Genomic DNA, 24,428 nt, shown 5'->3' on the forward strand with positions numbered 1-24,428 from the left:
AACACACTGGAACATGTGGGCATCCAATGAAGCTGAACGTAGGAAGATAAAATGAAGTAATTCAGGATGCAGCGCATCATTAAACTATGAAACTCGCTTCCACAGGATGGTCACAACCCACCGTATTTTTCGCTCCATAAGACGCACTTTTTTCTTCCTAAAAAAAGTAAGGGGAAATGTCTGTGCGTCTTATGGAGCAACTGCATGGTCCCTGGAGCTGAATTGCCCAGGGGAGAAAAGCAGATCATGCTTCTTTTTTTGAAAGAGGGAAGTGGGTGTTGAAACAAAGCCGCTGATTGTTTGCCGATCAGGGAGAGAGATAAGGGACACTAGAGATAAAGGAAGCTGCCTGGGAGGGGGGAGGTATAAACAGCAAACTTGCAAAGGGGGGAAACGGGAAGACTAAAGCAATAAGGAGAGAAATTAGAAGAAAAGGAGGAGCAAAAAACTGGTCCAGCTAAGGAAAATACACTAAGAGGGAAGGGAGTGTTGAAAGGAAGCAGCTGATCGGTGGGATTGGGAGAGAGATAAGGGACGCTAGAGATAAAGGAGGCTGCCTGGAAGGGGGGAGGTAAAAGCCCATGGATCCTCAGGATTTTGGCATTGGGTCACCCCAAATTCACCATTGGATCACATGTCTGTGGCCACAGCATGAACCACAAAAATCATACATCCACTGTTTCGTTCAGAATATTTTTTTTCTTGTTTTCCTCCTCTAAAAACTAGGTGCGTCTTATGGTCAGGTGCGTCTTATGGAGCGAAAAATACAGCAGATGACTTTAAAAGAGGATTAGACAGATTCACGGAGGAGAGGCCTATCAACTTCTGGTGGCTACTGGCTACTGGCTTCGTGGTCGGAGGTCGCGCTGCTGAATAACTTGTTCCTGGAAGTGCAGGAGGCGAGCGTGCTCTTCCGCTCGAATGATGCTTGGAGGTGTCCTACAGGTATCTGGTTGACCACAATGAGAAAAGGAAGCTGGACTAGATAGTTCTCCTTTGGCCTGAGCTATTCTTGTATTCTCATACTCAGAGCCTTCAACAAAAGAGTGTAACAGTGGTTGCAGTACGGCCTTGGCCTGTGGTCCTTGGCCTGTGGATAAGGACTAACAAACGTATTTCTGATTTCCAGGGGAATCATTAAGTATGCCCCTCTCTTAGAAAGCACTGACCGCAGGAACAGAAGGATACAAGTAGCCATTGGCATCTCTTCCAGACTTTTAAAAAGCTTCAACTGCGGGAAGTTTCCAGCAACGAAGCACTTGACCTAAGGGAACTATCTCGTGTCACTTGTTCTGCCTCAGCCATTCCTGGAAAATTTTGCCGTTCTCCAAACTTGTCCTCTGTGTCAGCAAAACAGTGTGCTGCAGTGATTTTGATGGACAGCCAAGGCACCCCTAATTTTGTGCAACAAAGTCTCTCTCTGTGTGTGTGTGTGTATGTGTAATTGCCTTTGGTCTCAGCGCAAAGCACTAGGAATGGGCAAATCTGTCAATATCAGTTTCTCTCAGCCTCTCATTTTCTAAAGTTCAGTTCTCCACATTCCCACAGCAGCTTGTGATTCTTCTTCACACCCTCTGCACAAACCCTCGTAAGAATTCATCAGTATCTTCATGCAAATAACTCCTGATATACCCATTGCTATGCAATCTTGCCTAATATGCATTTTTTTTTTTACAAAGCAATTTCCTCTAATTTAATGTACTTTTGTATGTTATTTTGAGTGATATATGTACACATTTTTAGGCACACATTCCCCTAATACTTTTTTTTTGTACACATTATTTGACTGGACATTGCAAAATTTGGAGCAGTGAAAATTCAGAGGAAAGGCTGTGTTTGAGTTCTCATATCATTTTGAAAGGTTTGGAAGGTTAGCCTTTAAATGCAAACTGAATTAAATCTCCCTGCCATCTCAATCCTTTGAAGCTGGGAAAGCTGGAGAATGAATCTGAGACCTTTACACACACGAAGCGTGAAGTCCACTGTGAGTTACGACTCTATTCTTTTCCTTGAACTGAATTATTAGATTGAACTATTGAGAGTGTGTTCTGTTCTTTAGGTAGTTATGCCATGGGGAAGCCGGTAAGCAAAGTACCCAGCAGGCAACAGAGGTCTTAAAAAAACAAACCTGGAGGAGGAATACAGTGGTTGCAGTCCTGAATACCATCCACAAAATCATTACCAACAGGGTATTCAGAAGCTGGTCGCTATTAAACAAATTGAGGTTGGATTTTAACATGTCCACAAGGGCAAAGGAAGCTGCCTTCTTCTCCCCACTCAGGCTGCTTGTCCATCACGAATCATGAACTCCAACCTATAATTTTTTTCACTAATCATGGGACGCAGGTGGCGCTGTGGTTTAAACCATTGAGCCTTGGGCTTGCCGGTCGGAAGGTCGGCGGTTCGAATCCCTGTGACGGGGTGAGCTCCCGTTGTTCGGTCCCAGCTCCTGCCAACCTAGCAGTTCGAAAGCACGTCAAAGTGCAAGTAGATAAATAGGTACCGCTCCAGCGGGAAAGTAAACAGCGTTTCCATGCGCTGCTCTGGTTTGCCAGAAGCGGCTTAGTCATGCTGACCACATGACCCGGAAAAACTGTCTGCGGACAAACGTCGGCTCCCTCGGCCAGTAAAGCGAGATGAGTGCCGCAACTCCAGAGTCGTTCACGACTGGACTTAAATATTACGGGTCCTTTGCCATTTAATTATGCACGCATATGATAATCTGCAACAACACGCATTAATCTATGCATTTTGTGTATGTTTCTTGGTTGGAGAACTGCACTGCAAAATTTGGAGAAGTGTAAATTTTGAAGGATGGCTTCCTTTTGGTTCACATGATGCTCTCGGGGTCTGCAAATCAGGTACAGTGGAACCTCGGCTGCCGAACGCTTTGGAAGTCTAACGTTTTGGTTTTCGAACACCGACAACCTGGAAGCTTCTGTTTTCGAAAGCACCTCAAAAGTTGAACAGCTTCTGAGGTGCATTTCTCAATTTTTTCAATGGATTTTGCAGCAATTGAGCCTCGGTTGTCAAACGTTTCAGAAGTCGAATGGTCTTCCGGAACGGATTACGTCTGACAACTGAGGTTCAACTGTAGCTTTGTCTTTAAATGCAAGCTGAATTGAAGTTCTTCCACGTGTGTGTGTGTGTGTGTGTGTGTGTGTGTGTTCATTACAGGATGTGTATACCTATTTGAAATCTGTGCTGGCTTGAAGGGCCTTCCATGGAGAGTTGATTCTGTTGCTGCTGCTGCTGGAGGTGATGTTGTTTAGCTGAAATAGCAGGGGAAAAGCATGGTGGGAATCCGCTCCAATCCAACAGTTCTGGGTGGATGGGCAGACCTGTTTTGGCGTCTCCCGCCTGAAATCCCAAGACTGAGCCAGCCGCAGCGAAGTGGAAAAACCACGTCCCACTCCAACTCCTGCTTCTCATCCCTGGCAGATTTGCCTGGCTTGGCATGTGCTCATTTGACAAACGCGCTCTGCAACTGCAGTTCGGTAATGAACTAGGCTCCATAAGGCAGGCAGTTCTTTTCTTTTTTAAAAGAGCACACACACATTGACACAATTGCTCGGGGAATATAAATTCTAAAGGAATCATGCAAACGCATGGATACAGACACACAAACCCTTCCCTAATCTCATCTGAAATTGAGGGATAAAATCCCCCCCCACCTCCAAAATGGGGGTTTTAATTTTAAGGATGGTGGGGTCAAAATACTTTGCCTCTTTTTTTGGTGGTAGGAGAACAGGACTCGGCCTTTGTTTGTTAGGATTTTTTGGGGGAAGCCATGTCTTTTTAAAGTGGCATGATACTGCTTTAAACGTATTGTGCAGATAGGGCCTGAGATGCATAAACAGATTGCACAGTCTGTTGCACGAGTTTCTTCTGCTGCTACTGTTGTGCTAGATTCCTCCTCCGTGAAATATAAAAATTCACCCACTCACTGGTCCAAGCCTACTTGCTGGAGCCTTTTCACTAGTGGACAGAGAATGCTGGCTACAGTGCACTCGTCTTTAGGTATCAGGAGAACACCTTCCCATTTACCTGGGTCTTTCAAAAATGCTGCTTGTTGTTAACCCTGTCCCTGCTGCTCTTTCTATCCTGCTCCTGCTGTTCTAAATGTTTGACATGCCTGTAGCCTGTTGTTCTCTCTCCTATTGCCTTGAACTGATTGATTGTCCATAAGGCATCTTGGAAATTCCTTGAGCCGAAAAGGCAGGAAGAAAATATTGAAAATTTAAAAAAGACAAATTGAAAACAACAGCAACAGTGAGAAAAGGAACAGAAGTGTGCATGCCCACGCACAACTACAACAGCAACAGCAACAACAGCAACAAAATCCTCCTACATTCAGAGCAAGAGAACAATGGGGAAAACACCAGAGCTGGCAAATTGGCAGCTGTCATTTCCAAGCGTTACCTATTTGATCATTCTTTATTATCGGAAAATGGGGAGTCAGATATCTCAGTCCTTCTTTAGGAAAAAGCAAAATATAAAACAGCCATCAGTGGCTCATCCTTTCAAAATGCCATTAGCTGCACAGAAATTGCCGCACTGTTCCCTCGTGGGTGAGCAAAGATTCAGCATTCTACCCAGACAGCCCAATCTTCCCAGCAGATCTATAATTTTTATTTAGAGGCTCCCAATGTGGCGCAGATGTATATTTAATGGAGAGGCTCATAAATAACAAAGCGCAGGGCCCTATCTATGAAGATTTAGAAGGGAAACGGTTTGACACCTGCCCTATTAAAAATATATCTGTACAAAGTGCTTATAGAAGAATAACACTCAACACTATCAAAGCAGCCTAGGTAAGCACGGAACAGCTTAATCAATTCTCAACAACACCCCCTGGAAACTCAGAGCGACCGTCAGCTGCGATGCACAGCACCTGGGCTGTTGGTCAGGAGGTGTTTTATTAAGATTCCCCAACCGTGCAAAAGCTGCTCCAGTCGAAAACACGGAGCTGGCAACACTTCCTTGGCTTCCTATCCTGCCGCCTTGCTTGCTTGGAACAGGGTTAGAAGGCATGGCCACAGAAACGTGCCAGCAACCAACTTTGCCAGCGAAACAGCAACAGCGGGGGCATCCGTCAAGCTCAGCGTAGGCGCCGCTTCTCCCGGTTAGGTAATCTGCCCGTGGACACACTCAGCGATGCAATAGCTAAGAGGGCCTGCATAGGAAACCTCCAAAGCCCATTGCAAAAGCTCCCCCAGATCTCTCGGCTTCCTCTAATAATTCAAGTTACAGATAGGTAGCCGTGTTGGTCTGCCATAGTCAAAACAAAACAAATTCCTTCCAGTAGCACCTTAAAGACCAACTAAGTCAGTTCTTGGTATGAGCTTTCGTGTGCATGCACACTTCTTCAATAATTCAGCGCAGCTGGAAAAAGCCTGCCGTGCAGTTTCTCGCGGGCTGTTTTATTACACAAGTGGGTTTGCGCTGTTTGAATCCGAAGATGTTCTCTTTGAAAATTGCATTTTTAAAAATGCTGTGGGTTTTATTTTTTAAAATGCTGTGGGTTCTCTCTCCCCGCCCCCCTTCCTCCTAGGGCAGTCTGGGAACATCTGATGTTGCAGCATTGCTGAAGCTGTTCAGATCTTCATCAGAAGCCCTGCTCAGAACTCAAAATCCACCATTAGAGGTGTGGAGAGTGGCCACTAGGGATACGTATGGAACTCCCTTCTGATGCCCATTTGTCTTTAGACAAGTGCATGGATGATAGGGCTAACAGTGGCTACTAAAAGCCTCATAGTTATGTTCTGCCTCCACTGTTGGAAAAAGTATGCTTCTGAATACCAGTTGTTGGAAACCATGGAAGGAGAGAGTGCTCTTGCACTCTGGTCCTGCTTTCAAGCTTCCTGCTGAAATCTGGTTGGTGCCTCTGAGAAAAGGATGCTGTATTCAATGGACCTCATCCAGCAGCATCTTTCTGTTGGGGAGCGTCCAGGGAACGGGGGCAATTCGCAGTCCCCTAGCTGGCTCCAGCCCACCGGCCGGCAGCCGGGCGAACTCCGGTCTCCCTTGCAGCAGCATCAATTAGCGGCTCATAGCTTCAGAAGCCTTCAGAAACTTGAGCACGCTCTAATCAGCAGAGTGAATACCTCTTCACAACAGAAGTGGTGGACAGAGGCATATGTAAAGCATATTTACAAGCATTTTATTCAGCATAGTTCATAGACAAAGAAAACCTGTCGTGTCCAAACAGCAGCAGGAAGCACAAAGCAAAACCGAAGCTCCCAGCAAGCTGTGCTGGAATGTAAACAGACATGTGACATACAACAGCTCCACACATCTGTTTAGGTGGAACGGAACATCATAATCCTAACACTTTCTTCTTATGCTCTTATGTCCGGTGGCTCCTTCTTTTATGGTGGAGGTGGTGGGAACTCATAGCTCAGTAGCTGAGCATTTGCTTTCATGCAGAAGGTTCCCACCAGCATCTCCAGTTAAAACAGGGGTAGGCAACTGGCGTTCTGTGGGCCACATCTAGCCCATGCAGCCTTCTTGCCCCCTTTTGGAATGTTAGTACATTCCCCACCCTCGAGGTTAAAGAGATCTAGTAGCAGGTGGCCAATCAGAGTAGATGATGCCAAGTTAGATGGAGAAATAATCTGCCTTGATATAAGGCAACTTCCCATGATCCTTTCAAATCAAGGCATGAGCTTGAGGGTGGTACTGCTCATCCAGGCTTTTGGTAGGATTTATCTTGTTTTAAAATCTCGCTGCTGTTTTCAATTTGACTGCTTAAGAAAACCCCAAACACCTCAATTCAATGCTTATTTTCAATTTCATTTTGCAACTGTTGTGTTTGGATGATATTGCTGTTTCAGCTTCTGCCCCGAGCCGCCTTGGACACTGCACCAGAGAGGCCTACTATATAAACAGTTTAATTACATAATTATACAATAAAGTTAACAGCAGCAACACCACCACCACAACACAACGGACGCTCTGTGGCTGTGCCCCTGATCAGGCTCTGGGATTGGAGGTTACAGAAGAGTAAGGACCCCTGACCATTAAGTCCAGTCGTGACCGACTCTGGAGTTGTGGCGCTCATCTTGCTTTATTGGCCGAGGGAGCCGGCGTACAGCTTCTGGGTCATGTGGCCAGTATGACTAAACAGCTTCTGGCGAACCAGAGCAGCACACGGAAACGCCGTTTACCTTCCCGCTGGAGTGGTACCTATTTATCTACTTGCACTTTGACGTGCTTTCAAACTGCTAGGTTGGCAGGAGTAGGAAACGGTTAATGCATTTACTTTTGCATGTATTTGGAATGCAGACACATAACATTTAACAGAAGTTTTGGAAGGAAAGGGGAGGGCAATTTGCCACCCAAGATCCATACTTTGCAAAAATGCCATTGTTTAGCAACAAAGATCACGGGAGTATAAAAAGCAGCTTTACAACAAGTCAGACCACTGTTCTTTCTATTTCAGTATATTTTACACTGACTGGCAGCGGTGCTGCAAGGTTTCATGCAGAGGTGTCTCCCAGCCCTACCTAGAGATGCCATGGTTTGAACTTGGGACCTTTTGCATGCAAAACAGATGCTCTACCACTTAGCTACAGTCCTTGCCTAATTGCATTCTCGGGTGTCATCCCTCAGGCACAACAGATTTCAGCTCTGCCTAGGAAACTAAAATATTTCATAGCCTCAGGAAAGCCACTGGTCATAGAATGAGCAGAGGCAGGAGGAACATCTATTTTCAGGCTGCCAACTCCTTAATTAGACAGGCAGATAGATAGGTGTTTAAAAACCCATCCATTTTATTTTGCAAGAGCTAAGAGGGCCAGCATAGGAAACCTCCAAATCTCACAGCGAGAGATTCCCCAGATCCCTCAAGCCCCACATTGGGGGGAAATTCTTGCATTGCAGGGGGTTGGACTAGATCAGGCTTCCTCAAACTCAGCCCTCCAGATGTTTTTGGCCTACAACTCCCATGATCCCTAGCTAGCAGGACCAGTGGTCAGGGATGATGGGAATTGGAGTCTCAAAACATCTGGAGGGCCGAGTTTGAGGAAGCCTGGACTAGATGTTCCTACTGGCCCTTTCCAACTCCACAATTCTATGAATCAAGTCAGTGTTGGCAATACTGAGCTGGAATAACCAATCGCCTGACTCATTAAAGGGCAGCTTCCGTGGTTAGAGCATCTGCTTGGCTTGAGAAGGCCTCAGAATCTTAGGGTTGCCATATGTCCTCTTTTTCCAGGACACACGCTCTTTTTCATGGGTATGGAAAATGAGAGCCGTCATAGCGATCCATAGTTAAAAATAAAAAGGTAAAGGTAAAGGGATCCCTGACCATTTGGTCCAGTCGTGACCAACTCTGGGGTTGCGCGCTCATCTCGCTCTATAGGCCGAGGGAGCCAGCGTTTGTCCGCAGACAGCTTCCGGGTCATGTGGCCAGCATGACTAAGCCGCTTCTGGCAAACCAGAGCTGCGCACGGAAACGCCGTTTACTTTACCGCCGGAGCGGTACCTATTTATCTACTTGCACTTTGACGTGCTTTTGAACCGCTAGGTTGGCAGCAGCAGGGACCGAGCAACGGGAGCTCACCCTGTCGCGGAGATTCAAACTGCCAACCTTCTGATCAGCAAGTCCTAGGCTCTGTGGTTTAACACACAGTGCCACCCGCGTCCCATCATAATCTTATAAACATACAATAATAATAAAGACTAGGGATGCATTGCAACAAGCACAGCTTCCATGTGTTACCTTTCAGCTAGATCTACTGTTTTCTGTTCACATACATGGGCAAATGATTTGAAGTGCTCTTTCAGAGTGACTTAAGTTGTGTTTTCCTTGAAGTTCCATAGTACGGAACAGAACTTGCCTGCCATAATCTTGAAACTGAAGCGCCTTGTGTTAGCAGTGTTCCTTAAACGTCTAGCTTTGGAGCATACAGGACAACAACTCCTCACTGCTCTTCTTGTCGCACAGCGGTAAATTAATCAATGCAGAGCCTTCTTCATAAACAGAATAAAACTTTACTGAAGAAAATAAACTTGTTCAGAAACAGAATAGCTAAAGAGCATACACAGAGTGCTCATAGCAGCTGTCTGACTCTTCACAGAGGCACAGTCTTAGTGATTTATTAGTGTTCTGGAGCCCCTCTGTCTGCCTTAGCTTTACACAGCAACAAGAACAGCACTATTCCACAGTCTACTCCATACACGATCCATGCAGCTCTCTGACTGAGGCCCATAGAGAGGCTGGCTACTTTTATAAGGAGAATGTGTCATCACTCAAGATGAGTCACGAGTGACAGTGACTTAGCAGTTTGCTGTTAACAGTTAGAAGGCTTAGGGCTGAATGATTGTGTAAGCCTCGTAGGCCCTACTGCTTCTGCTCTCAAGAACCTTTGTCTCATGACACTTGCCACACATGTCAAGCAGCTGCCAAGCGAGCCCAGGTCAAGCACAGGATAGGAAAGCACAGAAGACACAGAATGCAATTACAGTCATTGTTGTTGTTTAGTCGTTTAGTCGTGTCCGACTCTTCGTGACCCCATGGACCAGAGCACGCCAGGCACTCCTGTCTTCCACTGCCTCTCGCAGTTTGGTCAAACTCATGCTGGTAGCTTCGAGAACACTGTCCAACCATCTCGTCCCCTGTTGTCCCCTTCTCCTTGTGCCCTCCATCTTTCCCAACATCAGGGTCTTTTCCAGGGAGTCTTCTCTTCTCATGAGGTGGCCAAAGTATTGGAGCCTCAGCGTCACGATCTGTCCTTCCAGTCAGCACTCAGGGCTGATTTCCTTCAGAATGGATAGGTTTGATCTTCTTGCAGTCCATGGGACTCTCAAGAGTCTCCTCCAGCACCGTAATTCAAAATTATAGTCATACCTCGGGTTAAATATGCTTCAGGTTGAGTGCTTTCGGGTTGCGCTCTGCGGCGACCCGGAAGTAATGGAACGCGTTACTTCCGGGTTTCGTCGCTCGCGCATGCACAGGCGGTCAAAATGATGTCACGCGCATGCGTGGAAGCGGCGAATCGCGACACACGCATATGCAGAGTTGAGGGTTGTGTTCACTTCTGGATGCGAACGGGGCTCCGGAACGGACCCCTGTTTGTATCCAGAGGTACCACTGTAGCTCTTTATTAACAGAAAATAGCATCACAGTAGAGTCCTCTGCTTCATCTTAATCCAGATGAGATGTTGCTGGAACTGATCACCCTTCCCCCTCTAGCCTCTCACCCTGGATCCCTCCCAAGCAGACAAAGGCTGTGTCAAGGGGGTGACCCCTTCCTCTGGGCCTGTCTCGCCTGTTGTTCGACAGGACTTTCCTCGATTGGGGTGTCAGAGGGGGAGGGGAGCCAACAGGACTGGGACCAGGGGCAACCTCAGATGCTTCTCTGAGTCTGTGCTCACACTGTGACTCTCAGCCTCTAGCCTAAGGTTACCAGATTTTTTGCAAAGAATCTGGGGACACTTTTTTTTTTTTGAAAAGAGAGAATTAAAAATCATTTTTTTTAAAAAAAAAAAAGAAGTAATATCTTCTCTTCTGGGTCTCCTCTGTCGCGTGGCCTACCTCTGATCTCTTGGAGCACTATCTGCCATGGAGTAGGCTCAGATCGGGCCTGGGCTCGGCCACATGTCCTTGCCCTCCCGGTGTTCTCCTACCTCTCTTCCCCAGCAGCAGCAGCATGGCAGGGTCTTTTTTCTCCTTCCTCCTTCCTCTTTCTCTTCCTTCTCCTTCCCTCCTTCTCCCTATGTTGGCTCCGGGGTTTTTACTGGCCCTGGAGCACCGCTGGGCAGTTGGCCAGGTGGCCGGGCGCTTTCACTCCCGGCTCGATTTTGGTCATGTGGGGGTCAGCGGTTCCCCCAGTTGATGCGTTGGGCGTCCCCGGTTCCCCAGCGGCAGCAGCAGTCTCAGCAGCCTGGAGCCAACCTGGTAGCACAGTTGGCTCTAGCTGGCTTCAGGAGCTGCTAGCTGCCATGGCGCCCGCCATTTTGCCTCGCCGGAAGTCCCCATATGATGTGTCTTGTGCCGTTGAACCGATCATGCAACATTCATTCCCTACTAATAAATCTAGAACACTTAAAATATAAATCTGGGGACATTAAATGAAATCCGGGGATGGATTTTGCCTGGGGGCAGATTTGTAAATCCGGGGACTGTCCCCGGGAAACGGGGAGATCTGGTAACCATACTCTAGCCCTCCTTCTCCCAACCCCCCTTCTTGATCGCTCAAACCCTCTGCTTCTAGCTCATTGCTTCTGAAGGCTGCTCTTCAGTGTCCCACCAGCGGGATCCTGGATCTAAGTCATCTTCTTCTGTGTCCTCCCTGGGGGGCTCTTGGGCGGGTGGCTCCCCCCACTCTTGGTCATCCAAGCAGTCCCTGGCAACACCCCTTCTCCAGAGTGACCCTAGGAGCTGATCCCCAGTGGCGGACCTATCTTCTTTACTCTGATCAGCTCAAAGCTGGGACCATGCTTCAGAAACAGCACCTGTTCTTCATACCCCAATACACCTCTGTGTGCCCCTTAATAGGCTAACAGCGCCGGTCATGCATCTCCTCCTCTGCAATGGCCATTGCAAGATGTTCTCCCAAGACAACAACAACAACAAACTCTAAAGCACATGTTATTGCATTAACACCCACTAAGCATTTGGTATGCAATGGTGAGAATTCTCATATTTCAATGGTTTTTTGCTAAGTACATTGCTCATCGCAATCCCCTGTGGCGGTCATAATTTACAAAGGAGCTAAGGATTGCTCATCTGTCTTGCAGTGTCTCGTGTCGGCAGAACTTTATTACCTTGGATAGGAGATTTTTCCCTCGCGGATCTTTTCATGTGGCAAACTCCCCCCACCCGCCCTCCGCTCAGTACATTAAATTCTCACCTCTCCTCATCCATCACAAATGTAGACTCTGGGTACCAGCTGGCTGCTTCTCAGCTTCAGCTGGAATAGAAGCGTTGGCTTCTTGTTCCACCGTGTTCCGCTTTCCCCCCTCCTTGATAATTTACTTAGAAATGAAATTAATGCTTTTCATGGTCTTTGTGAGGAGGGGGGATCAGGCCCCCTAGGTTTTTTTGCTAGGGTTCAAGGTGGCAGGGAACTCCTTCCTGGCACTCCCTGCAAGAGTTTCTAACATAGGTCTTATACTGAGTCACAACTGATGAATCCATCTAGCTCAATACTGTTGACACTGACTGGCAGCATCTCCCTGACATTTCAGACAGGGCCACCACAGTCCTAGCAGTCCTAGCACTTCCGCTAATAAGAAGTTGCCTTATACCAAGTTAGACCATTGGTCCATTTAGCCCAGTACAATGTTTGGCAATGGCTCTTTAGGATTTCAGGCAAGTGACGTTCCCAGCCCTACATAGAGATTGAGACTGGGACCTCCTGCATGCAAGACAGGGCCTTACTGTTGGTGGCTCCTTGCTGACCTGTGTGCCATTTGTGCTACACAGCTTCTAAGTGGGGAAGTATTGGGTTTCAGGGAGGTGGAGCTGCTTAGTAGTCAACTACTGTTGTTGTTTAGTCGTTTAGTCGTGTCCGACTCTTCGTCACCCCATGGACCAGAGCACACCAGGCACTCCTGTCTTCCACTGCCTCCCACAGTCGGACACGACTAAACGACTAAACAACAACAAAGAGTGATTTAAAATAAAAATTAAAAAAATGTGTGATGTCAATGTGACCAAGACTTCCAGCACAGAGAGTGAGTCTTTCTGGCGGATGTCAGTGTTGGCATATTTCTTTCTTTATAAGTTAAGCACAAACCGCTTCCAATATGGAGGCTGCTTAGTCATGCGCTTGCCGTGGTTTAAGCGACACCTTGTCTTCAGGAGCTGACCCACATAAAAAGAAAACAATCCCCTCTGACAGGGTCTAGAATGTTCCTGTCATGGCGGGAAACGTCTGAGGGAGCAGCCCTGCGTTCTCCTCAAAGAGACGTGACAGATCTTGCCAGGGGAACCAGCGGCTGGAACTGGCGGGTTGCAAGCGCAGGTCAGACGTCGCCGAAGCAGAAGCTGCTGGCGAGAAAATGGCTGGCTGTTAAACTGGGTCATGTTCTGAGGGGAAGCATCCTAAACGTGTGACGAAATCGTTGCTGATGAAACACGGGGCCCCATCTGCACAATGCATTTAGAGCAGCCTTTCTCAACCTGTGGGTCCCCAGATGTGGTTGAACTACAACTCCCATCACCCCTAGCTAGGAAGGCTAGAGCTCAGGGCTGATGGGAGTTGTAGTCCAACCACATCTGGGGACCCACAGGTTGAGAACCGCTGATTTAGAGCATTATCCTAGAACAGTCATGACTCCCGCCCAGGGAATCCTGGGAAGTGAGAGTTGTTGGGAAGGCCCCAAATCCCCCCCTCACAGAGCGCCAATTCCCACTTGGAAAAGAGATTAATTGTCAATTTATTATGAGAATTGTAGCTCTGTGAGGGGAACAACTCTCAGCATCCTTAACCAACTACCCAGGATTCCTTGGGGTGAAGCTTAAAGTGGGATGTAACAGCTAAAAAAGCCAATGCAATTCTGGGCTGCATCAATAGGAGTATAGCATCTAGATCAAGGGAAGTAATAGTGCCACTGTATTCTGCTCCGGTCAGACCTCACCTGGAGTACTGTGTCCAGTTCTGGGCACCACAGTTCAAGAAGGACACTGACAAACTGGAACGTGTCCAGAGGAGGGCAACCAAAATGGTCAAAGGCCTGGAAACGATGCCTTATGAGGAACGGCTAAGGGAGCTGGGCATGTTTAGCCTGGAGAAGAGGAGGTTAAGGGGTGATATGATAGCCATGTTCAAATATATAAAAGGATGTCACATAGAGGAGGGAGAAAGGTTGTTTTCTGCTGCTCCAGAGAAGCAGACACGGAACAATGGTTCCAAACTACAAGAAAAAAGATTCCACCTAAACATTAGGAAGAACTTCCTGACAGTAAGAGCTGTTTGACAGTGGAATTTGCTGCCAAGGAGTGTGGTGGAGTCTCCTTCTTTGGAGGTCTTTAAGCAGAGGCTTGACAACCATATGTCAGGAGTGCTCTGATGGTGTTTCCTGCTTGGCAGGGGGTTGGACTCGATGGCCCTTGTGGTCTCTTCCAACTCTATGATTCTAGGATTCTATTATATGATTCTATGTCATTGCTTTAAATCAGGCATAGGCAAACTCAGCCCTCCAGATGTTTTGGGACTACAACTCCCATCATCCCAAGCTAACAGGACCAGTGGTCAGGGATGATGGGAGTTGTAGTCCCAAAACATCTGGAGGGCCGAGTTTGCCTATGCCTGCTTTAAATGGAGGTTTGTTTGGGGTGGTGGTGTCGCAAGACTACACTCCTGAGTGGTGGGAATAGGGAGAGAATGGCCTGCATCGTTCCTTCCGCTCAGGCTGCTTTCCTACTCAAAAATCACCCCCAGCTGCTTTTCTCCCCATGAGAGTAAATATATAATAGCGGGAGCCTCAGCAACTCAGGCTTATTCTGCATCACAACAGCTCTCTCGTGAATATAGTACTATTTAAAATATCCTGGAGCACTACATGCTTTGAGATTGCCAGGCGGCAATCCAGATCTTCCTTCCTTTTGTGTCTTGCGAAAGAGAGACAAAGGTTCATCTTTCGGTTTGTTTCAAACTCAGTGCTCGGAACGAATGGTGCTTTAAACCCAGAATTGTTTAAACGGCACATATCACTGCCTATTAGACAAAAGACCCTTGTGATTAAAGTCCCGTGGAGAGCAGTTTGACTTTCCGGAGTGAGAAAAGGACGTGCGCCGATTCCAGTTCCCCAAGGTCGTCATGAACATTAGATCGGCTCAACTTAACTACCTCTTTTATTTGAGGACTTTACAAGAGGATCACGACCGGATCGAAGCTTCTCAGCTCAAAGAGTGCAGCTTTAATAAGAGAAGGCGGTTCAAACGGAGCTGGGTTTTCACGGGCCCTACTACTTGCATACCTGCCAAGACATGACGTCTCTGGAGGAGCCATTCAGAGAGGGAAGAAAAAGACAATAGCATCCTTGCAGTGGAGATGGTTGGTGTTCATTGAGAGTGGGGCAGCGTAAGGCAGGAGGCTAACACTAGGTGGCGCCAGAGCCAATGATAGGCAGAGCCAACTAATTCTAGTTTTGTCCTCATCCTTCTCCCTACTGAGTTCTACAATGGGAACACTGCGATAAAGGAGGAGAAAGGTGATGAACAGGACAAACCCGCTGGATTGGTTGTAACTAAAGAAGAAGACAGGTAGGTAGGTTGAGGGCAAGCTCATCTTGAGGGGAAACATTCCAGTTTCATGCTTTTTCAATTTTTGCACCATAGTTCTCAGCTTGCAATACAGTCCTCAGATCTGGAATCATATTTTAAGGGCTTAGCAAATGCACATTTTAGAATTAAATAGGTTTAGAAATGCATAGGTTGAGATCTTTAGTTGCCAGTTCATTTCCGGGCCGAATTCAAGATGAAAAGGCATTCTCTTACATCTCAGATACAGTGGTACCTCGGGTTAAGTACTTAATTCATTCCGGAGGTCCGTACTTAACCTGAAACTGTTCTTAACCTGAAGCACCACTTTAGATAATGGGGCCTCCTGCTGCCGCCGAGCCGCCGGAGCACGATTTCTGTTCTCATCCTGAAGCAAAGTTCTTAACCTGAAGCACTATTTCTGGGTTAGCGGGGTGTGTAACCTGAAGCGTATGTAACCTGAAGCGTATATAACCTGAGGTACCACTGTATCTTAGAGGCTGCCTCCTTCCCTACAGAATGTCTTGGGCGTGATCAGCAGAAAGGGAAGTTTTTTAGCCCTCAGAAATTTGAGATGTAGGTTGTAATAATAATAATAATAATAATAATAATAATAATAATAATAATGAGGAGGAGGAGGAGGAGGAGGAGGAGGAGGAGGAGCAGTAAATGGCAGCAGCTGAGTTGTATTTTTTTGGAAACTGAAAGCTGGTGCAGTTCTTTCAGCACTAGAGGGGAGCACATTCTGCTTAACAACCTGGTCACTGCATTCTGAATTGATTGTAGCCTACAAATGCTTTTCAAGGGCAGCTCAATGTAGAGCAGTTAAGCTTAATCAAACTGTATCTTAATTGAGGTTCCCACAGGCCAGGTTCAAATTGCCTGGGACGATTTTGCATTGCTCAGCCTGGCTGCTGTGTAATTAGCAGCTGTCAGTCCCGGCAAAGATATGGGCCATTCTTTAATCGGTGCGCAAGTCGCAAATGTGAGCTTCTACATTCCTCAGATGTGATGCAGTTTAGTGGCGAGAGAGAGCCTGGGATTCTGCGCGTGCTCAGAAGCACTCTCCTGTGTTATACTGTATTCTTTCTCGCATTCTAGGGTTTGAAATCTTGGCATTCAAAATAGACTTCCTGGGACTGATTAACGGTATACCATTTTAATAGCTAGGGACTAGGAATGCTTGAGGAATTTATTCTTTGCTAGTTTCAAAAAATAACAGGCCTGATCTGCACCTCCTGGGCTAATGCACAGATCAGGACAAAGTTATTCTTACCATATAATCAAAGAATTGCAGAGTTGGAGGGGATACTGAGGGTCATTTAGTCCAACCCCCCGAAATGCAGGAATCCTACCCACAGCCATCCCTGGGTGGGCTTGAAACGCCAGCCTTTTGGTTAATAGCCAGACGCACTGACCCATTGCGCCACAGGGGGGCACTTAGCTCCAGGTTTTACCCTTCTCCAAATTTTGTGAGGGAAGTCTTAGCTCAAAAGCAAAGCAAAATCCATATGAAAATGCATGTTTAGGCATGTGTACTTGGATGGAGGGTGGACATTTAGAAATGCACATTTTGCTCAAAAAGAAATTGCAAACCTGTATTTAAATGGAGGTGTTTGAGTAGATTTCTTAAAAATAACAACAAAACAACAACACTTCAGTAGAGCATCAAGGTCCTGGGACATGGTCCTTCACCATAATTCAATTAAGCAGTCAATGAATAAAGATCAACAAACAGAAGCTGAAACATACAAGATCAGAAGGGGCAGCTACAAAGAAGGCCCTGCCTTGTGTTCTAATCCGCTGTACCTCTTATAAATGTGGAAAGCCAAGCAATCTTAAATGGTGGCCAGAATCAAGGGCAGAATCATTTCAAGCTTTGCATGAGCCGTTCTGACGGCGCCTGCAGTGCCATTTGCTAAATAAAAATAAAAATTCAAAACCTAAAATAGGCTTTCATTTGAAAGAGATCAATCTACAATTATTCATTTTTTAAAAAAGGAAAAACCCTACCTTATGTCACTCAAATCAAATTCATGTGATTATTAAGACCTTTTTGGTCTTGGCAGCTGATCTCATCAGAACCAATTAAAGCTCCGTGCCACGGATCTGACCTTTGAGGCAAAGACTTTGAAAATGGCCGTTCTGCTTCTGCTTATCTCACCTAATAATTCCAAATTGCTGCACTCTCATTATAACGTTAAGTAACTATGTAGGCCAGCTGCTTTGGCCAGATACCTGCTTTGAAGAAGAAAAGGAACTGGAGAGCTAGCTAAAATCCCAAATCCACATTAGGGCAATTCCTTTATTAGACCTTGATTGCTATTCTCCAGAACTGTCCATCAGGCTAACTGGTAAACAAAAACATGTGTCTTACTCATAAGAATGGATGGATTTTAACAGACAGGTTTCCACTGCACACAGCCCAAAAAGGGGGAACCAAGCATAATACAGTGGTACCTCCGGTTGCAGACGGGATCCGTTCCAGAGGTCTGGCCATATCCCGAAGTTTCCGCAACCGGAGGTGTCACTTCTGCGCATGTGCGAGCAGCAAAACCCAGAAGAACACTTCTGAGTTTGCCACTTTTGCAACCTGACGTTTACATTACCCGAGGGTAACATAAGCTGAGGGTCTACTGTATATATGTCCTTCCCATCAGTCTTATCTGCAACCGAAAGTATGCAAAGCAACTACAGTGGTACCTCGGGTTCAGGTTAAGATCAGTTTCAGGTTAAGTACGGACCTCCGGAACGAATTAAGTACTTAACCTGAGGTACCACTATAATTGGAGCCTCATTTGAATGTTAGCTCTCACCCCTTACTCTCCAGTTTAAGACGGTAATTAAATATTGACTCCATCCAGGGTTCTAACACCAAGCCATTCCTCCCACTTGCACACCACTATTTAGTTTATAATCTAGCCCAGCAGAGGTCTATTCATAAAACAGGCACAGCATAACAAGCATTAAAACCAAGTATATGAAACAATGGAACAAAATACCCCCAGCACACTCACCCATCAATAACCATAAAAACAATGGATCTTAGATCAACACCATAAAATAGGCCAGAAGTCATATCTCGGTACAAAGCAATTTAACAGCCCAAAGGTAAGCAAATGTGTCTTAACCTGGTGCCTAAAGACTGTCCATGATAGTACAAGGGCTGCTTCCCTGGAGAGAGCATCCCACAAACGGGGAGTCATTACTGAAATCTCCCATAGCACCTCCCTCAGAGGAGGAGATACCTGGCATCAGGGGTGCCAACTTGAATAAAATGTTGGGGGGCGGGCGGGCTGGTAAGATTTCACAATGCTCACATGTCATTTGAATTTCAATGCCCAACAACTGGGCCCCCTCAAATATTTCCCCCCCATCTTTATTATTTTATTCACATAATATACATTCTTTACAACAGACAACTCCAAAATAAAATCATATATAGCAAAACTCATGTTTTCATTTACACTGATGTCCTCTTTAATACCTTTACTTGATATTTCTTGCTGCTTTCTGCTTTCCTTATAGAATCTTTACGGAAATTTAAATCTCTTAAATCCTATACCAATCTTTAACAATTTCAATTAATCCCTTCACCTCCCTCCCCCACAACCCAGTACTTCCCTCCACTCATGTGCGATCTTCTTTGCCTACTATTACTTTTACAGATAGGTAGAGTTGGTCTTTAAGGTGCTACTGGAAGGAATTTGTTTTGTTTTTACTATTACTTTTGTTATTGTTGCGTTACTCACTTTATTTGTTATTCCATCCTTAGGATAATATTATCCCATCTTCTTACGCCTTTTGAACTTTTGCATAATAATTTTTAAGCTCCGGCACTGACTTTTTTCATGTATTCCTCAAATATTATATAGGGGGCCCTGAAAGAGAATTGAACCTGCAACCTTTGTGTTATCAGCACCAATCTCTAACCAACTTCTAATCAGAAGGGCTTCCAATTATGATCATAGACACTAAAGCCTTATTGGAAATTATTCAGAATGTATAAAGGTGTTCCAAATGTTTGCTGGATGTGTGAAAAATATAAAGGGACATTTTATCATGCTTGGTGGAAAAAGCTAAGAAATGTCAGATACAAATACAAACATTGATGGAGAAGATTTTAAATGTGACCATTCAACTGAAAGCAGAAATTTTCCTGCTAGGAAATACAGTTGGATATACTGACTATGAAACTGACTATGGAACATTATTTCAATACCTAACCACAGTGGCGAGACTTTTATATGCACAAAGATGGAAAGAGTCGCCATTTCCTACCTTGGAGCAATGGTAGTTACAATTTTTTGACTTAGCAGAGATGGCAAAGTTGACGTGTTTAATCAGAGAAAAGCCATTGCGTGTCAAGGTCCCTAGGGCCACCCCAATAACTCACACATCACACAGAATTTTTTGTTTAAGGTTTTTGGCATAATTTTGGCCACAACTTTATTATTAATTTTATTTATATCCTGCCCTCCCCAGCTGAAGCTGGGCTCAGAGCGGCTAACAACAATAAAATTGGATGGAATTGGATGAATGCTTTGGGCTCCCTGCCGTGGAGACTGTACCATAGTAGTGAACGGGTAGCTACTCCACCAACCTCAGCTGGCCCCTGACGGCTTGCCTTCCCACTTACAGCTAATCCAGGGGGTGACCCTAGCTGTCAGCTTCCCCCTCCTTAGTCTCAGGGGCGCCCTCTTAGAATCCATCAAGGAGAAGAACAGGCACAGAGCCAGAATTTGTTGGCTCTGCTCATCATTCGCTCCGGCTCCCCCTACTGTTGGCCTTCCTGCCTTCTACCCTAGAAGCTCCAAAGGGCACCAGTCGCCACAACTTTTAAAACAGGCATCAAGAAATGCAGCTGTCTGTTCATCAAACCCGGATCGACACAAAGGCGGGCATTCTGTTTCTCTGCCTTACCAAGGGTGGATCTACACACAGGGGAAACACACACGCTATAAATAAGTCAGAAATTAAATCGTTATAACAAAAGAAAAAATCACTATAGAAAAATCACATTATTATTATTATTATTATTATTATTATTATTATTATTGCATTCCAGACCCATCTGGTGTTGCACGTTTGTAATACATTCAAAACATTGGGGTTGTTGTTTTTTTTTACTAATGTAACTGAGTCCCAAAACACCTTCTTGTCAAGGAAGAAAACAGCTGCCTCCACTGGCCAGCACCTGTACTCCCCTCCAGAGAGGTTTGCCCCACTCTTTTTTTTGGGGGGGGGGAGGGAAGTCTCAACATTTTGCAGCTTTTACAACCCATCTCAAACCACCTCCTTAGGAAGGAAAAAGCAGTACCGTATTTTTCTGTGTATAAAACACCCCCTATTTTGGGAGACTCAAAATTTAGAAAATGGGAGGGGATTCCCCCAAGTTGTTGAGCTTTTTGGGGAGAGGATTGCCCTAAGCTGTTGAGCTTTTATTAGGGGGGATGGCTGAAAATCGCTCACCCACCACACCAAAAGTGCCGCTTGTGCATGTCGCGAACGCCACCTATCCTCTGTTCCCTTGCCGACAAAAGCAACAAATCGCCCACCAATTGCCACGGCAACAGCCAACACCAGATCTTGCCACCAATAACAATCTCCGACTTGCAGCAACAACCAATCCCATGTCCCCACAATGCACTATCCATGTATAAGATGACCCCCAATTTTTAACATGGTTTTTGAATAAAAAACCCAGTCTTATGCACAAAAAAGTACGCTATGTTTTAGCATGCACTTGTGATTCCATTTTGGCCATGTGTAAAGCCTGTACTCAGAATGGCTTTGTTTGCCACGCTAACAAACCTTAAGTTTTGTTATCTTTTCAACCCGTCAAACCCAAACAGAAGGAAGAACATACAGCTCAGACCACACATTGACCACGATGGGTGACAGAAGAAAAGCGGCGCCAAAGTAACAGTGGTACACAAACAGCACCCACCCTGGAGCTCCCCTTGGGTGATGTAAAGCAAAGACGGCGTCTCCTCAATATTAAATTTAATTGTTAGATATGCATAAAATTTGTAACACCACACACACACATGTTAGGCAATATTCTTAGAATCCTTTAAATCTGCTGTAGGAAACAGTGCGGAAAATGCACATTGTTTGCAAAGGAAGACTTCAGCTCTCGTTATATCTTCTTCAAACCAATTCAATCAGAAAACAAAATAATAGACGGGAACAGAACCGGCCGTTGAACGCTCATTTAATAGTGAAATTAAAGAAGCATGAAAGATAAGGATAAATGTGGCGTTTTTCAATCCCTCTGCAAGACCTCTCAAGAGCATGCTTCTTCCCTCGCCCCTTGCTGATCTTTGAAAAAGCACGCCCGCGAGCACATTACCTTTTGCTGACTCAGACCGCTTAGGTAAATCCAGTGTATCAAAGTTTCTGTCCACATCTCCGTTCTTCTTCCCTGTGCACGACACAGAAGAATGAGCAATGAAAGGAATCAGCAGCACACGAATAAACCTGAATCAGTCACTGTTGCGTCCAGAGAGGAAAAGAGGACAAATGGGGCACAAAGCCCAACATTACACAACATCATCACATGCGTGCACCATTTGCAGGAGAGTTCCAGGCATGCAAGGAAACATTTGTCATGTCTTCACATTCCAAGGTAATAAACACATATTTTTTATGTACTGGTTAGTGAGACCTGCTGCAATGTCAATCACCGGGCCTAATCCTAAATTTGTTTCACTTCTTTATTTATTTTAAAAGTTAGTTATTTATTCGTCCTTTTCTCTCTCTCTTTTTTAAAAAAACCCTGCCCTTCCTTCCAAAAAGGAACCCAGGTGGCAAACACACCACCAACAAAACAATAAAAACATCTAAAAACAAAAGGCTGCAGTGAAAAACAAAACAAAACAGCTATTCAGAGAATCAGTGGCCATTATCTGTGCCTCAAAGAGTTAGTGGGGGGAACCCACACCTTCTATGCGGGACCTCCCCCAAATATTTTTGCTACCAGGAAGAAAAAACTAAACATTACATCTTATTCCGCTTAAATAACATGATACATACAGAAAAATGCAACCAGTTTCCCCAAAACATTCCCAGAGTACAGGTCAAGTGTTTTTAAATGTGTGTTGGTATACTCTTTATTCACAAGAGAAAAAGTTTTAAATCTGAAACTGACAAATGTCAATGTGCAGGTCTGATCAGATTCAAGGGCATGTTTACACTACAAACATAAGCCGGTTTCAAACTGGCTCAGTTGTCATTGCCTCTAATACATGGGAAGGACAGGCTTTGGGGAGAATTCTGGTAGAGATCTTTGACCAAAATATCTCATGGCCCAATGTTAAACATCTAATGTGGGGTTACAGATAGGTAGCCGTGTTGGTCTGCCATGGTCAAAACAAAATAAAAAAATTCCTTCCAGTAGCACCTTAAAGACCAACTGAGTTAGTTCTAGGTATGAGCTTTCGTGTGCATGCATCTGAAGAAGTGTGCATGCACACGAAAGCTCATACCTAGAACTAACTCAGTTGGTCTTTAAGGTGCTACTGGAAGGAATTTTTTTATCTAATGTGGGGGGCAGTCATGGGGAGAATGGGGTTCATCTTCCTGCTTGCATGATGTGCCTGATATATTTTCATGATTATTAATAGTTTATTGCATTGATATCCTGCCTTTTTTCTGCCATGGAAACAGGAGGTCTGATCACAGATTTTCAATATTTCATACACTTTAGCTGTTGGGTTTCAAGACCCGTTAAATCCAACCATCACTTTTTTAACCAGACAACTTGGCTAACAGAGTTTGTTTGTGTCTGTCGACAGAACAGGCTCAATGTCAAAACCAAAGTCGCTTCCCCACCCAACTGGCCTCTCTTATTCGCTTTTTGACAAAAACTTGGCTAGGGTCAATGATAGCAATCTGAAGAAGATTCCCAGATCCTTCATACTTATTTGTTTTTGTTTCTTTTAGACCGCTCAAAACAAGACAACAGCACCCTGCTTTGGGAGACAAGCAGAACAGCAAAGAGGCAAGATGTCAGCTGTTGGGACAGAACGCCACTATTTTATTTTTCTTCTGATGACAGCTAAGCCCATATGCTTCTCTGAGAAGAGGACTCTTAACTTGTCACTTCGGAAATGACAAGAATTTATGGCAGAAGGCAAGAGAGGGAAAGGGAGAACGTAGAATGCAAAAGTGGAGAACATCACTCTCCACCCGCAATACACATTCTGTTTTCTCCACAAAAGACTGCCTGGTCTTACTGCAGATCCCTATGCTCTTTTTCTCTGCTTCAACACCTTTGCTCCCTGTTAAGGTTGTGCATGATGAGGAAGCATTGATTTCCATTCCAACCCATGTTGACTGCATGCAGTGCTGTTTCTGTTCTGCTGCATTTGGCTTCCAGCAAAAGCTACGCTGTCCACTTGGGTGGAATTTTACATAGTTAATCGCAGGGGGTGGAGAATCTGTGGGAAGCCAGATGTTGCCACCACCCCTGGCCTTTGGCCATGCAGGCTGATGGGAACTGCAAGTCAAGCAACACCCAGAAGACCACAGATATCCCTTCCTTGTGCTCTACTGCCGGTAAATGTACAGCAGCTCTTGGATGGGCTTAATGTCCCATCCAGTCTTGGTGTTCAGCTGGGGCCTGATCCCAGCAGCTGGAGGGCAGAGTGACATAGCTGAAATGCAGGTGCAGGCAATAAGTGATGATGTGGGGCAGGAGTCCAGGACCCCCCAGTCAGCAGAAGGGTCACCCGAAGGCAGCTGGACTTGCTCACCAAGCAAAATGGCACACGTTACTAAGGGGGTGGGGCGTGGAAAAGAGAAGACAATTTGAAGTAAGTGAAGACCACCACCCATAAGACCATTCAATCCAGAATTATAAAATTACCTAACTCAGGGGTAGGAAACCTCAGGCCTATGGGCCAAACACCTCCAGGTCTCTATACCTGGCGCTTGAGTTTCGCCATAAGCCACACTCTGTGTTTTTGCCTGCAGGGAATCTCTTCTGGAATGGAAATATTGCCTCTTGCAATGCAAGTGTGCAGCTGTGCTGAGGCAGTGTGTGCTCAGTGGTGTAGCATGGGGGGCAGAGGGCCAGTTGCCCACCGGCGCAAAATGGTTAGGTGTGCAAAATTTCAACACCTGGTGCTGCCTCAATACCACTGCACACTTCCGTTGAAAATGACTTCTCCATACGAACTAGAAAGTGACCTCTCCAGACAATATAATG

The 24,428-nt window shown here is 45.6% G+C and overlaps 1 protein-coding gene across 9 annotated transcripts in view; it reads right to left on the reverse strand.

Annotated features, from left to right (window-relative positions):
* The window catches only part of ARVCF (ARVCF delta catenin family member), a 330,432-nt gene that overhangs the window by 44,945 nt on the left and 261,059 nt on the right, over positions 1–24,428 (reverse strand). For all 9 annotated transcript variants that reach the window (XM_081842755.1, XM_081842752.1, XM_081842750.1 and 6 more), the window contains one exon: positions 21,570–21,641. In XM_081842755.1, coding sequence (XP_081698881.1) covers positions 21,570–21,641 — 72 coding nt within the window. The remainder of the gene's footprint in view (positions 1–21,569; positions 21,642–24,428) is intronic.

The sequence above is a fragment of the Podarcis erhardii genome (assembly GCF_964252035.2).
Source record: "Podarcis erhardii genome assembly, chromosome: 15".
Lineage (NCBI taxonomy): Eukaryota > Metazoa > Chordata > Lepidosauria > Squamata > Lacertidae > Podarcis > Podarcis erhardii.